Consider the following 15215-nt stretch of genomic DNA (forward strand, 5'->3'; position numbering starts at 1 on the left):
TGGCCTGAAGTCAGCTCCTCGAGTATTCACAAAATGCGTGGCAGTAGTAGCGGCTGCTCTGAGGCGGGCAGGAGTCTTCGTCTATCCCTACCTAGACGACTGGCTAATAAAGGGTCCATCGCCTCAGAGTGTTCGATCGCAGCTGTCGCTTTGCCTGAGCTTATGTCGCAAGTTGGGACTCAGAGTGAATGCCAAAAAGTCAAATTTTTCACCAACACAGAGGATCCACTACCTGGGTGCAACTATAGACTCCGTAGTAGGAAAAGTGTTTCCTTCGGAGGAAAGACAGTCATCCATTATCCTCAAAAAGGCAGGCAGATTCTATCCAACAATCTGTCGTCGGCAAGACAAATCTCATCTCTGCTAGGGGCCATGGCATCCTGCATTTTCCTAGTGCCCAATGCCAGGCTAAGGATGCGTCCTCTCCAGCAAGATCTCGAGGACAAATGGGATCAAAGGAACTCCCTGTGGGAAGAAAAAGTTTGCCTTTCCTCAGCGGCCAGGCAGTCAGTCAAGTGGTGGCTGAAGCCACGGAATCTACAAGTGGGGATCCCCTTCCACCAAGAACTCCCAACTCAAACCTTAATCACCGACGCATCCCTTCAAGGCTGGGGTGCGCATTTCGGGTCTCTGCAAACTCAGGGACGGTGGTCCAGCAGCGAGCAGTTGTACCACATCAACATGCTGGAGCTCAGGGCAGTCCACCTAGCCCTCAAAGCGTTCCTGCCTGCGATCACGACGAATACCATTCTAGTACAGACGAACAATACCACTACAATGTACTACCTGAACAAGCAGGGGGGTACTCGATCCAGGACGCTCTCGCTGGAAGCTCAGTCCCTGTGGCACTGGATCCTAGCAAGGAACTTCTGTAGTAGGGGATCTCTGTGTATAGTCATAATCTAGTGAATAGTCCCGCCCATGTGCGTGGACCCTGGAGCAATAAAAAATAATCTCTAAAGGTGACAAATCATGCAGACCTGCATACACCTTTAGGAGAGAATTTAATTTAAAGACAGATAATGCAGCCTATACCCACAGGCTACACTGTCCAGTACTTCAACTAGAATTCCACCAACATCCACAAACAGCACTGCCTGTCCAGCTTTTCTCCACATAGGAAAAAACCCTGCCTCTACCAGCAAAAGCCTCTGGAATGATAGAGAGGAAGGAGTGGACAGACAAGCCCCATAGGCTGCCATTATGTGGCTTGAAACAGGATACTGTGCCTTTAAGAAAACTTTCCAGGTTTCCAGAACTTTCCCCAGTATCGCAGAATGCCCAGCAGGTCCCATTTACTTTCAGTTCTTTTTTCCGGCTCCTGCTAGCAGGACCCTGGAGCATTGAGCTCTCCCTTTTTCATGGGTTTATTGGAGATTTTGTGAATTTTTGTCACTTTTTCAAGTGCTTAGTAGCTGGTACTGTCAACATGCCTGGCTTGTTCGACAAGTGCCCGGAATGTGGTAGAAAGAAGGCAAAAACTGATCCACACGAGGTGTGTATAGGTTGCCTTCCCCAGTCCCACGTGCCTGAAGACTGTACCATCTGCCACTCGTTCTCAGCCAGGACCCTGAGGGACAGGATGAAAATCAGGCTTCAAGTTCTGGAGGAGAGAAGACTGAAGGCACCAGGTGGGTCTGGAGGGGCTGATTTGCCCCATACTGAGGCCTCTAGGGGGCTCCCCAGGGGCAGGAAGACCAGTAAGCGCTCCCACTCCCCGTCGAGGGCGTCGACGGCGACGTCGAGGAGGATGACCACCGTCTGTTCGCCGTCCCCCCAGGGCTCTGGGGAGAAGCGGCGTCGACGATCGGCGTCGAGGGACCTGAATAGGCCGCCGTCGACTACATCGGCATCGTCGGCGATGGCGCCGTCCAGCAGTCGGCGTCGAGATCGGACCCGGCGTCGGCGCTCGCCGTCGAGGGGAGATCGCCGTTCGCCGTCGATGAAGAGATCGGCGTCGAGACGATCGAGGTCGAGGAGATCGCCGTCGTCGAGGCACAGGTCGCCGTCGAGGCGAAGGTCGCCGTCGAGGCACAGGTCGCCGTCGAGGCACAGGTCGCCGTCGAGGCACAGGTCGCCGTCGAGGCACAGGTCGGCGTCGAGGCGAAGGTCGCCGTTGAGGCGAAGGTCGCCATCGAGGCGAAGGTCGCCATCGAGGCGAAGGTCGACGTCGAGGAGAAGGTCGACGTCGAGGAAGAGAGAGTCACCGGACTCGGTGTACTCTGTGGTGTATACGCCTCCACGGATGCCTCCGTCGCCTCCTCCCCTCCCACCGCCTCCGACTCCTCCACCACCACCACCAACGCCGCCGCCTCCACCTCCACCACCACCATCTCCACCGCCACCGCCTCCACAGCCGTGGACACTGCCTCCGCCGCCCCCACCGCGGTCGTTGCCACGCACTCCAGTGGGACCGCCGCCGGTTCCCCCGCGGTCGGTGTCCCTTCCGAGGTACCCGACTCCGCCGCAGGGAACCCCGAAGCCACGACGCCCGCGGTCGCCGGGACCGGCTAGACCGGCGGACAGGCCGAAGCCGAGGAGGTCGCGCTCCCGCTCTCACAGGAGGAGAAGGTCACGGAGCCGTGGACGGTCATCGTCGGACTCAGGACGACGCCGTAGGAGGCACAGGTCCAGGTCGCACACGCGCTCCTCGACCAGAGACTTTTCCCCGACGCTGTCGGACTCACCGGGGACTAGGGTGTCTCCGGTGGACGATTTGGTCTCTTTCCAGGAGGTGCTGTTGAGAGGGGCAGCAAAGTTGGGTATCACGGTGACGGTTCCAACACCCACGACGTCCGTGATATTTGAGTAAAGTATAGGGCCCCGGAGTCGGACCCTACCTTTTTGAGAGTGGACCCGAAGCCGGATTCGGTCATCGTGGCGGCGGCAAGGAAACAACATGCGACCGCCCCTTCGTCGACGGTCCCGCCGGACAAGGAAAGCCGCTGGCTGGACTCTGCGGGCAGGAAGGTGTGTGGGACCGCCGCCACCACCATGAAGGCGGCGAGTGCAGGGGCTTTGTTGGGCCGTTATGACCGGGCCCTGTGGGAGTCCCTGCAGCAGTATGCGGACATGCTGCCCAGGGACAAGAAGGAGGACTTCTTGGAGACAGTGCGCGAAGGCATGCTGGTTTCTAATCAGGTGATCGGCGCAGCGGCGGATGTATCCTTGCTGGCCGCCCACGCATACTGTCATGGCGTCCACCAGAGGCGGCATTCGTGGCTGCGACTGACGTCCCTCAAGCCAGAAGCGCAGCAAAGAGTGGCCAACCTGCCCTTCTCGGGGGAAACCCTGTTCGGGAAGCATGCGGATGATGAAATGGCCCGCATGAAGGCAGAAACCCTGACGGCCGTCGGGTTGGAGAAGGCGGAGAAGAAGAAGCGCCCGTTCCAAAGGCGGTTCGGGTCTTCGGGCAGAGGGCGCGGGCAGGGTTCGGGACAGCAGCAGCAACAACAGCAGCAGTTCCGCAAGCCCTTCCAGAAGCGCCAGAGGGGTAGAGGAGGCCAGCAGGCTACCACCACTACCAAGGGCCCGGCCGGGTCTCGGCCCTGAGCGGTTACTTCCCCCTCAACCGTTACCCACTCCAGTGGGGGGAAGCATTCAATTTTTTCCGGCAGAGTGGAGAAAAATTACTCAGGACAAGTGGGTGCTGAATATTGTTTGCAATGGATACAGTCTTCGGTTTATCAGCCCGCCTCCAGCGATTCCGCCGGTCAGTTCTCGATTCCAGCTGAGAGAGCTCCAGGCGGAGGCAGACGTCTTGTTGAGAAAAAAGGCGGTAGAAGAGGTACCTCTGTCTCAAAGGGGAAGAGGTCTGTACTCTCGGTTCTTCCCCGTTCGCAAGAAGGACAAGAACGAGTTCAGGCCCATTCTGGATTTGCGACGGGCAAACAAATGGATTCGCAGAGAGAAGTTTCGCATGCTATCGTTGCACCAGATTTACCCTCAGCTGCAACGGGGAGACTGGCTCTGTGCCATAGATCTACAGGATGCGTACTTCCATGTGCCCATAGCACGGAAGCACAGGAAGTTCCTGCGATTCCAAGTCGGCGCCAATCACTATCAATACACAGTACTGCCATTCGGGCTAAAGTCTGCGCCCAGGACCTTCTCGAAGTGCATGGCGGTGGTGGCGGCACATCTGCGAAGGAACAAGGTGTTTGTCTACCCGTATCTGGACGATTGGCTGATCAAGGCTTCATCCTTCTCGGAAGCGCAAGATCACTTCCGATGGACGTGCGCTCTCTTGCACAAGCTGGGGTTACACGTCAACATGTCCAAATCGGTCCCGACTCCGGTCCAGTGCATACAGTACCTGGGAACCTCCATCGATACGCGGTCAGCAAGCGCGTCTCCTTCGGAGGAGAGACGGTTATCACTCCTTCGGAAGGCTCAGGACCTCAGGACTGCTCCATCGACGACAGTGAGGAAGGTGTCTTCTCTATTGGGATCGATGGCCTCCTGTATCTTCCTCACGCCTCACGCACGGTTACACATGAGACCACTGCAGGAGTGCTTGGAGGATCAGTGGGAACAGAGGACAGGCTCTTGGGACGACAAGATACAACTGTCTCTGCATGCTCTTCAGTCTCTGAAGTGGTGGTGTTCGGCGGAAAACCTCCTCAAGGGGGTTCCCTTCCACAAGGACATTTCCACGAAGAGTGTCGTGACGGATGCGTCTCTCCAGGGCTGGGGAGCGCATTCCGGGGACTTGCAGATTCAAGGAAAGTGGTCCCCTCTGGAATCGACGTACCACATCAATTTCCTGGAACTCAGATCTGTCTTCCTGGCACTGAAGGCCTTCCTTCCGTCCTTCCAGACCAACTCACTGCTGATACAGACGGACAATACAACCACGATGTATTACCTCAACAAGCAGGGGGGTCGAGATCGCGCACTCTGTTGCAGGAGGCGCAGGCGATCTGGCACTGGCTGCTGGCCCGAGGACTGACTATTACGGCCACGCATCTGCCAGGGGTGCAGAATGCTCAGGCGGACGCCTTGAGCAGGCTGATTCAGGAAAACCACGAATGGGTCATAAACGACGAAGTACTAGGAGAAGTCTTCGCAAGGTGGGGGACTCCAGACGTAGATCTGTTCGCCACCGCCGAAAACAGCAAATGCCGAGACTTCGCATCCAGGTACTACCAGCGGTGGACGCTGGGGAATGCGCTATGGATCGATTGGTCGAACAGCTTTCTGTACGCTTTTCCACCCATTCCCCTGATTCCGGCAGTGCTCATCAAGCTGTCCCAGTCCAGGGCGCGGATGATCCTGATCGCCCCGGAGTGGCCCAGACAGTGGTGGTTCACGGACCTACTTCACCGGTCTCTCCTTCCGCACATGCGGTTGCCGTGCAGGCCGGACCTTCTCACGAAGTTCGGGGGGCGGATGGTGCACCCCAACCTCTCGTCTTTGAGTTTGGCGGCATGGCTCCTGAAATAGTGCAATATGGCCATCTGAATCTACCAGACGATTGTATGGACATACTGAAGGAGTCTAAACGACCTTCCACTAGGACATCCTATGCTTACAAGTGGAAGAGGTTCTGTATCTGGTGTAAGTCCAAGAACTTTGATCCGACGACATGTAAGGAAGATGTCATCCTTCCGTATCTTTTACATCTGGCGCAGTCTGGCCTTAATTTCCATTCTATTAAGGTTCATCTGGCTGCTTTGACTGCTTACAGGAAGTGCCCTTCACAGACTTCCTTCTTTCAGATCCCTGTGGTCAAGGATTTTTAGGAAGGCTTGAAGAAAGTGTTTCCTCCCATCAGACTTCCTTCTCCTTCCTGGGACTTGAATGTGGTGCTGTCCAGACTGATGAAGGAGCCTTTTGAACCCATTCACAAGGCTTCGTTGCAGCACCTATCCTGGAAGGCGGCGTTCCTAGTGGCCATTACATCGGCCCGCAGGGTGAGTGAACTTCAGGCATTATGTTGTCAAGAACCTTATACTGTATTTCATGCTGCTAAGGTTGTGATGCGTACTCACCCTAAATTTCTTCCTAAGGTTATCTCTGACATTCATGTCAACCAGACTATAACTTTACCTACGTTCTTTCAGAATCCCTCTTTGCCAGCGGAAAGGTCTCTCCATTCCCTGGATGTTCGGAGGGTGTTGAAATTTTATCTGGATAAGACCAAGGATATTCGTAGGTCTGACCAATTGTTTGTTAATTATGGCTCAGTCAGGACTGGTCTTGCGACCTCAAAGCAGTCCATTTCTCGGTGGATTGTGTCCTGCATACAATTGTGTTATCAAAAGGCTAATAAGACCTTAGGGGGTAAACCTAAGGCTCATTCTACCAGAGGCAAAGCTGCCACGACGGCTTTGCTGCGTAATGTTCCGATTGCGGAAATCTGCAAGGCGGCCACTTGGAAGTCGGTCCATACCTTTGCTGCGCAGTACTGTCTGGACACGGATGCCAGGGCAGATGCTCAGGTTGGGCAGGCTTCGCTGCGAAATTTGTTCGCACAGTAGTGGTAGTGTCTTGTGTGTGTTCTCCACCGCTTTTGTTGTGTGGGGATGGGCTTGCCATTCTATTCACTAGATTATGACTATACACAGAGATCCCCTACTACAGAAGGAGTAGTTTCTTTTCTGTAACTCCAGTTCTGTAGTAGGGGTATCTCTGTTATAGTCATAAGCGCCCGCCCTCCTCCCCGGTGGAGAGATACTTATTCATATGTAGAATGCTACAGGTCTGGCGTGCTACGCCTTCAAAAAGAACTGAAAGTAAATGGGACCTGCTGGGCATTCTGGGATACTGGGGAAAGTTCTGGAAACCTGGAAAGTTTTCTTAAAGGCACAGTATCCTGTTTCAAGCCACATAATGGCAGCCTATGGGGCTTGTCTGTCCACTCCTTCCTCTCTATCATTCCAGAGGCTTTTGCTGGTAGAGGCAGGGTTTTTTCCTATGTGGAGAAAAGCTGGACAGGCAGTGCTGTTTGTGGATGTTGGTGGAATTCTAGTTGAAGTACTGGACAGTGTAGCCTGTGGGTATAGGCTGCATTATCTGTCTTTAAATTAAATTCTCTCTTAAAGGTGTATGCAGGTCTGCATGATTTGTCACCTTTAGAGATTATTTTTTATTGCTCCGGGGTCCACGCACATGGGCGGGACTATTCACTAGATTATGACTATAACAGAGATACCCCTACTACAGAACTGGAGTTACAGAAAAGAAACTACTCCATCTCATTGAAAGTGGTGCACCTACCAGGAGAACTCAATGTGCAAGCGGACTTACTCAGTCATCATTTTCAAGAACCAGAGGACTGGGTACTAAACGACGAGGTGTTAGAAGACATCTTCGGGGAATGGGGGCGTCCGCAAGTGGACCTCTTCGCGGACGAGCACAACACAAAATGCCGAGGCTTCGCCTCAAGCTACCATCGACCAGGATCCCTAGGGAATGCCCTTTTGATCAATTGGTCAATGACATTTGTGTACGCTTTTCCGCCTCTCCCACTAATCCCCAAGGTGGTGACCAAGCTGCAGAATTCATCTGCCAAGATGATCCTCATAGCACCGGACTGGCCGAGGCAGTGGTGGTACACGGATCTCCTGCACTGTCGATCCGCCCCCACAAACGGCTGCCGTGCAGGCCGGACTTGTTATCCAAGATGCAGGTGAAGATTTACCATCCCAGCCTTCCCTCGCTGAGCTTAACAGCATGGCTCCTGAAGTCCTCCAGTATGGACATCTGAACCTCCCTCAAGAGTGTATGTCCATACTTAAGGAAGCCAGGAGGCCTTCGACAAGACATTCCTACTTCTGTAAGTGGAAAAGATTTTACATATGGTGTGCTCAGCATCATTATGATCCAACAAAATGCCAGGAGGATGTAATTTTGCCCTATCTTCTTCATTTAGCGAGGGCAGGGTTGAAATTTTCATCCATAAAGGTGCACCTAGCAGCCATAACAGCATACAGGCGTTCGCCTTCGCAGCAGTCATTTTTTAAGTTGCAGGTGGTGAAGGATTTCTTGCAAGGTCTCAAGAAAGTCTATCCCCCTGTTAGGCCTCCCTCTCCTTCCTGGGAGCTAAACTTGGTTCTGTCAAGGCTCATGGGTTCTCCTTTTGAACCTATTCATAAGGCTACCCTACAGCACCTCACATGGAAGACAGCCTTTTTAATAGCCATCACTTCAGCACGGAGGGTCAGTGAGATACAGGCCCTCTGTTCTAAAGAACCCTACACTACGTTTCATCTCAATAGGGTAGTGATGAGGACTCATCCTTCATTCCTGCCTAAGGTGGTATCGGATTTTCATGTAAACCAAGCCATTTCCTTACCAACCTTTTTTCCCAACCCCTCCTCTCCGGCAGAGAGGGCGTTGCATTCTTTAGATGTCAAAAGGGTCCTAAAATTCTATCTAGATAGGACTAAGAATGTCAGGAAATCTGATCAACTGTTTGTGAACTACGGGGTTGTCCGTATGGGCTTTGCTGCATCCAAACGTTCCATTGCTAGGTGGATTGTTTCAAGTATTACATTGGCCTACCAACTGGCTCAGAAACCATTGGGGGCGCGCCCTAAAGCGCATTCTACAAGAGGAAAAGCGGCTACCGCTGCTTTTCTCAATAATGTCTCACTCTCCGAGATCTGCAAGGCAGCCACTTGGAGATCTGTTCACACCTTTACCCGACACTATTGTCTGGATTCGGACACCAGAGCAGACAACCAAGTAGGACAAGCCTCCTTGAGGAATCTTTTCCATACATAATCATTTTCATGATTTTCTTACTCCATGTGTGGTACAATCTTTTTCATTTGCCTGCAGGTGGAAGGTGAGCTTGCTACTCTATTCAGTGCTTATAACTATTGATGAGGATCCCCTGGAAGAGAAGGGTAAGTTACTTACCTGTAATCCTAGTTCTCTTCCAGGGGTATCCTCATCAAAGTCATAAGCAACCCACCCACCTCCCCAGGTAAATGAGAAGAAGTGTATTATTCATTATGGAAAGGATATATCTTTGTGTTTAGGACTACGGTCCCACAAAGAACAACTGACCTAACTGTCACCCCTGAGGCATGATGGGATATGGAAGCCAGGGCTGCCTTAAAGGCACGGTGCCAGTTTTTACCTATACAGGGCTTTTCAGTCTCTATGGTATTGTATTGCTATGCAGCCTGCAGGCTAGCAATGTGTTGTAGATCTGTGTTTCCCACAGTTTTCTCTTTTTTGCTTTCTCATGAGTGTTTACCTCATTTAAAAAAAAAAAAAAAAGAGATTTAGGTGTTTTATTATACCTATATGTATTATTGGATGTGTATTTATACATTGCCTAGCCTTCTTTTTTTGGGGCTGCATTTGCTTGGGAGAAAATAATATATGTTTATACATATACAGAGCTGTATATATGTATGTTTTTTACATATATGATTTTATTATTTCCGGGGTCCCCGCACATGGGCGGGAATATTCAGTGCTTATGACTTTGATGAGGATACCCCTGGAAGAGAACTAGGATTACAGGTAAGTAACTTACCCTTACCCCCACTGCACCAAACGGCAGGAACAAAAGATCTCCGAAAAAGAGCCCGATATTGGGTGCCCGTCGGGCATTGCAGCGCCAGCCCGACGAGGAGCAGGCCCATATGATGAAGAATGACATCTAGCTTGCTGGGTGTGTGAGGGCTCTAGTTCCGAAGAGGGGTTTCCCCCTCTCGCCTTCTAATGCAGGACATGCATTGTGACCCTGGACATAGAACCTAGCATACATCTGACTCTGTATATCTCATGCCCTTAGGAACTGCATACCCTTTCTTTGTACATTGTCACAAGGCAAGACCACCAGAGACGATTGTAGGCTTTTAATAGCTTAACCAAACCAGGTGTGTTGCAAAATGTTTTGCTGCCCTGGTGACATAATGTATCCTCTCCCTTTCTCCAGAGATAAGGCCACTTTTGCTTTTTGGAAAATTCTGGTGCAGATGGTCCAATCCAAATGCTGTAGGTACCCAAGTAGCCATCTAGTATTGCCTTAGCCTAGAATCAGCTTTGTGATATGGGCAGAAGAGTTGTCCATCTAGTTGTTCTTCTAGAAGGCCCTTTTCCTTAGAAAGCAACTATTTTTTATTCCTAACTTAAATCCAAGAGACTTTGCTAGCGTCATGTTAATGCTATGTTGGTACTGTTACCCAAGGGCAACATGGTAACAGTTTGCACTGCAGATGAGGGCTTTCCTGAATGGAATAATTATATTTAATACCCTATGAAAGAAACATACAGTTCGTATCACTTTAATGAAGTAATATCTTTTGAATTTACAGGATCCTAATCGTTTATACTACGAACCAGCAGAGTTGAAACTATTTGAAAACATAGAGTGCGAGTGGCCTTTGTTCTGGACCTATTTCATTTTGGATGGGATATTCAGTGGCAACATGGAACAGGTAATATATATTTCACGATTTGCAGATATTTCTCCCTGGGACATACACGATGCACTTTGAATGCCGGTGTTTGTCCAGCAGTATTCTCTCCATCACTTTAACTCACTCTGTTTCCCTCCTTGTTTTCCCTGTATACCATTGTGCTTTGTTGTGCTTTGTTGCCGTTCTTTCTTGCTTGCGTTTGGAAAAGCGGCTTTTGTTTATTTTTATATTTTTTGTTGGCAGACCTCAACCTGATGTGAAGTCGGGATTATGCAGTACTTTATTTTTTCCTTACAAAGGTGCCCACCTTATCCTACTTCTTTTTATAATGGGGAGGTTTGCCCCCCAACATTCTCCTTATTGAGGGGGTACTGGTCATGCATCTCCTACCTTTGCTTATTTCTGCCGCTCAGTGGCTGATTGTAGGGTGATCCCACTGGATCCCGGTTCCGTAGCTATTTATGTAGCGGATATGGGATCCAGCAAACATGCAGAATTTGTTCTAGTGTCATTTTTAGACACCATAAAAAAGTTCAGCAATGCCCACACGTTGTTTGCTTTCGGTAAGAGAGGCAAACTGCACAGGGCAAGTGGGCTGTCTTGTTTTCACTTGCAGTCAGACAGAAAACAAAGGCCTGATTTAAAGGGCCATCAGCCCTTCTTTTGTTCATGTATCACACTGATTGGGAGCTATCTGGAACTTATAACCTAGATGCGAACGCTGTGGAAAGAAACAAAGACACACAGCCTATCACTTCTGAAGTACTTCCCTTGGAGGCACGTTTGATACTTTGTTCAACCTCTTATGTGTATGAGTAATTACACACATGATGATTTATTTCTATTTAACTCTTTTATATCACTACTCATCCCAGTGCAGGGTGACAAAGCATTTTACATCACTCACAGAAAAACAATTAATCATACAGGTGGGTTAATCAATATACAGGAAATGTTACTTAAGAAAATTAGAGTTTTAAGGGGTAGGAATCACATATCGTCCATACTTGTAGACATTAAATGTTAAGAGTGAAAGGTCAGGAGAAACACAAAGTCAGGATATAAAATGTAACGCAGTGATTGTGGTTGTCTGTACTAACGATTTTCTCTTCCAGGGGATCCTCCTGAATAGTCATAAGCACTGAATAGTTATGCCCACATGTGGGGTTCGTGGAGCAATTTAAAATGATATATATATATATATATATCACCAATCTCCCTTGGTGTCCCCCAGGGATCCACTCTCTCTCCTGCTCTCTTCAACCTCTTCATGGAACCCCTCACCCTCGATCTCAAACAAGCAGGAATCAATTACCACCTCTATGCCGACGACACTCAACTTTACTATAAGGTTAAATCCCACTCTGATGTCCTTCACCTCAATGACACCCTGACCTAGATCCAATCATGGTTCCACCACAGTCATCTCAAACTCAACCCTAAAAAAACCGAAATCATTCTCTTCTCCCCTAAAAACAACCCACTCCCCATACAAGACTGGATATCTGACCTTAATTCTCTCAACAACTCTCTCAGCACTTCCAATTCAGTTAAATCTCTATGCATCACCATTAATAATAGCCTTGCCCTTACCTCCCACATAAAAACCTCCGCCAAAGGAGCACTCTTCACTCTCCGTCATCTCAAGAAAATTAAACCCTTCATCCCGGCTGATGACTTCAAAACTGTTGTCCAATTGGTGGTCCTGTCGAGAATCGACTATGGTAGCGTTATCCTCGCTGGAACACCTAAAGTCCATCTTGCACCACTCAAATCTGTGCTCAACCCAGCTGCTAGACTTATCTATAACTACAAACGTTTCGACCACATCTCCCCGCCCTTAAAACCCTCAAATGGCTACCCATCCAAGGCAGATCCACCTATAGGATTGCATGTATCACGCACAAAGCCCTTCACCAAAACAACCCACGTTAACTTTCAGACAAACGCCACAAAGCGGGCTGCACCCGACCGACGAGGAGCACCAACGCCCTCTGTTAAAGAAGAAATGCACACAAGCTCGTTCCTTCTCTGGAAACGCTCCTTCCATCTGGAACTCCCTTACTAAAGACCTACGCTGTAACCCTTCCTACATCAACTTAAAAAAAGACCTCAAATTGTACCTCCTCAACAAATAATGGGGTCAATAATACCTACCTCTGACACTGTCTCCCACTCTTCGCCCCGTCAGGCTCCCCTCTATTGCCCTCCAATTCTCACCTCCCCTCCCCATTCTCCCTCCTAACTCCCCTCCCTCACGGTACTCTTTCCCCTCCCCCTGACTCCCCTCCTAGCCTCTATCTTTAATTATGACATCTAGCCTCACGCAAGACCTCCCACTGATCTCCTATTCCCCTATCTCCCACACTCCTTATCCCCCTCCTTTATCTTCACTTTTTCACTTTCACCCACCCACCCTAGCCTAATTACTCTCCACCCACGTGAGCTTAATATTGTACTTTTGTAAATAGCATTTGTATTTATCTGCTTTCCTTGTTATATTGCTTCTTATTGCAATGTTTTTGACCAAATGTTTCGATTACCGTACCTCCTCACACTCCATATATATATATAAATATATACACCAAAACAGCAGTACAATGATGTTTGGACTCAGGACAAAACGGCTAGAACAGCCTTGATCACATGTAAGGTGCCCATCAATTACAGTAACTGATAAAGTTTAAAAAGAGTCACCAAAATAAAGAGAGGACTATGTCTGCTGACAAAACCATGGCGGCCATGATGTAACGGTAAAATACATATTACATTATATGTATTAACAGAAATTCCATCATTAAATAATTTCATATGCGTTGGTTACACCATAATGTCTAATACATTTTAGTACAAATGGGCAGAAATACAATGTTCTTTAAACGAAATGGCGTACATAGGCAAATGCTCTGTCTAGACAGTCCACATCAGATACACATTAATAATTGGCAATACAATAGTGGACAGACCTAGAAATAATCTAAGTTTATGTACCTAAAAGGCGTTAGCTCAACAAATGCGCCCAGAGGAAAAGGCACTGCGTGTATTGTCATCAATACAAGCAGGGCATCGAATGGTGGGCCAGTGCCCATTCAATAAGAAACACAATCATGTGAAAAACTGAAGGTTACGATCAACGCAAGTGCGTATACCATCAGTGTCTAACCAAAGAGAGCAAACAAATATAATAGAAGTCAAATCCACAGGTACAATGTGAAGGATATTACACTGTCGGGCTAGTGCCCAAACACAGCGGGCATCAACCACGGCATAAAAAACAGTGACTCATGCACCTACCAGTTAACTGTAAGTGAAGAATCTACTCTAACGATGTGACAGGTGTGCAAACAAGTGGGGAGCAAAAGGGTAGGATGCCCGTGCAAGTGAATACAGGTGAATGGGCCCCTTCCTTTTCTCCTGCAAAGCAAAAAAAGGAAAAGAAATGGGTTAAAATCAGTTTGATTACAACAAACAATCAATACATCAAATGTGAAGCATATTAAAACTGTTCCTAAAGCACACACAGGTCGGGGAGGAAACAGAGCTATCTAGAGGGCATAAAGATGAAAACATATATCAAAAATTCTGATTGGCCGCACTCTGCTCGTCCTACCAGCATGTTGCCCCAAGGAACTGTGGCCCATGTAGTAGCAACGGCGATTACGCCTGTGCTAAAGTGTTTGAAGAAAGTAAGTGTCGCATTAGCCATCCCTGGACACGTGTTTCGAGGTAGTTGCCTCTCGTCAGCAGGGAGTAGGTGAGTATGTGGGGTTGCCGCGTAGACTGCTAGACTGCCAGAAAAGTATTATCGGGTAAAGTACCACTCATGGCGCGCAGGTGCTGGTCCAGGGCTCGTCAGCCCAATGGCTCAAGGGAGCCTTAATACCAAAAATTCTGATTGGCCGCACTCTGCTCGTCCTACCAGCATGTTGCCCCAAGGAACTGTGGCCCATGTAGTAGCAACGGCGATTACGCTTGTGCTAAAGTGTTCTAAGAAAGTAAGTGTTGCATTAGCCATCCCTGGACACGTGTTTCGAGGTAGTTGCATCTCGTCAGCAGGGAGTAGGTGAGTATGTGGGGTTGCCGCGTAGACTGCCAGAAAAGTATTATCGGGTAAAGTACCACTCATGGCGCGCAGGTGCTGGTCCAGGGCTCGTCAGCCCAGTGGCTCAAGGGAGCCTTAATACCAAAAATTCAGATTGGCCGCACTCTGCTCGTCCTACCAGCATGTTGCCCCAAGGAACTGTGGCCCATGTAGTAGCAACGGCGATTACGCCTGTGCTAAAGTGTTCGAAGAAAGTAAGTGTCGCATTAGCAATCCCTGGACACGTGTTTCGAGGTAGTTGCCTCTCGTCAGCTGGGAGTAGGTGAGTTTGTGGGGTTGCCGTGTAGACTGCCAGAAAAGTATTATCGGGTAAAGTACCACTCATGGCGCGCAGGTGCTGGTCCAGGGCTCGTCAGCCCAATGGCTCAAGGGAGCCTTAATACCAAAAATTCTGATTGGCCGCACTCTGCTCGTCCTACCAGCATGTTGCCCCAAGGAACTGTGGCCCATGTAGTAGCAACGGCGATTACGCCTGTGCTAAAGTGTTCGAAGAAAGTAAGTGTCGCATTAGCCATCCCTGGACACGTGTTTCAAGGTAGTTGCCTCTCGTCAGCAGGGAGTAGGTGAGTATGTGGGGTTGCCGCGTAGACTGCCAGAAAAGTATTATCGGATAAAGTACCACTCATGGCGCGCAGGTGCTGGTCCAGGGCTCGTCAGCCCAATGGCTCAAGGGAGCCTTAATACCAAAAATTCGGATTGGCCGCACTCTGCTCGTCCTACCAGCATGT

At 49.5% G+C, this 15215-nt stretch overlaps 1 protein-coding gene across 3 annotated transcripts in view; it reads left to right on the top strand.

The window, feature by feature from the left end:
- PHKA1 (phosphorylase kinase regulatory subunit alpha 1) overlaps positions 1-15215 on the top strand; it is a 1109231-nt gene that overhangs the window by 371081 nt on the left and 722935 nt on the right. For all 3 annotated transcript variants that reach the window (XM_085630734.1, XM_085630735.1, XM_085630736.1), the window contains exon 10: positions 10281-10403. In XM_085630734.1, coding sequence (XP_085486860.1) covers positions 10281-10403 — 123 coding nt within the window. The remainder of the gene's footprint in view (positions 1-10280; positions 10404-15215) is intronic.

Source organism: Triturus cristatus, chromosome 10 (assembly GCF_964204655.1).
Source record: "Triturus cristatus chromosome 10, aTriCri1.1, whole genome shotgun sequence".
NCBI classification, from domain to species: Eukaryota; Metazoa; Chordata; class Amphibia; order Caudata; family Salamandridae; genus Triturus; species Triturus cristatus.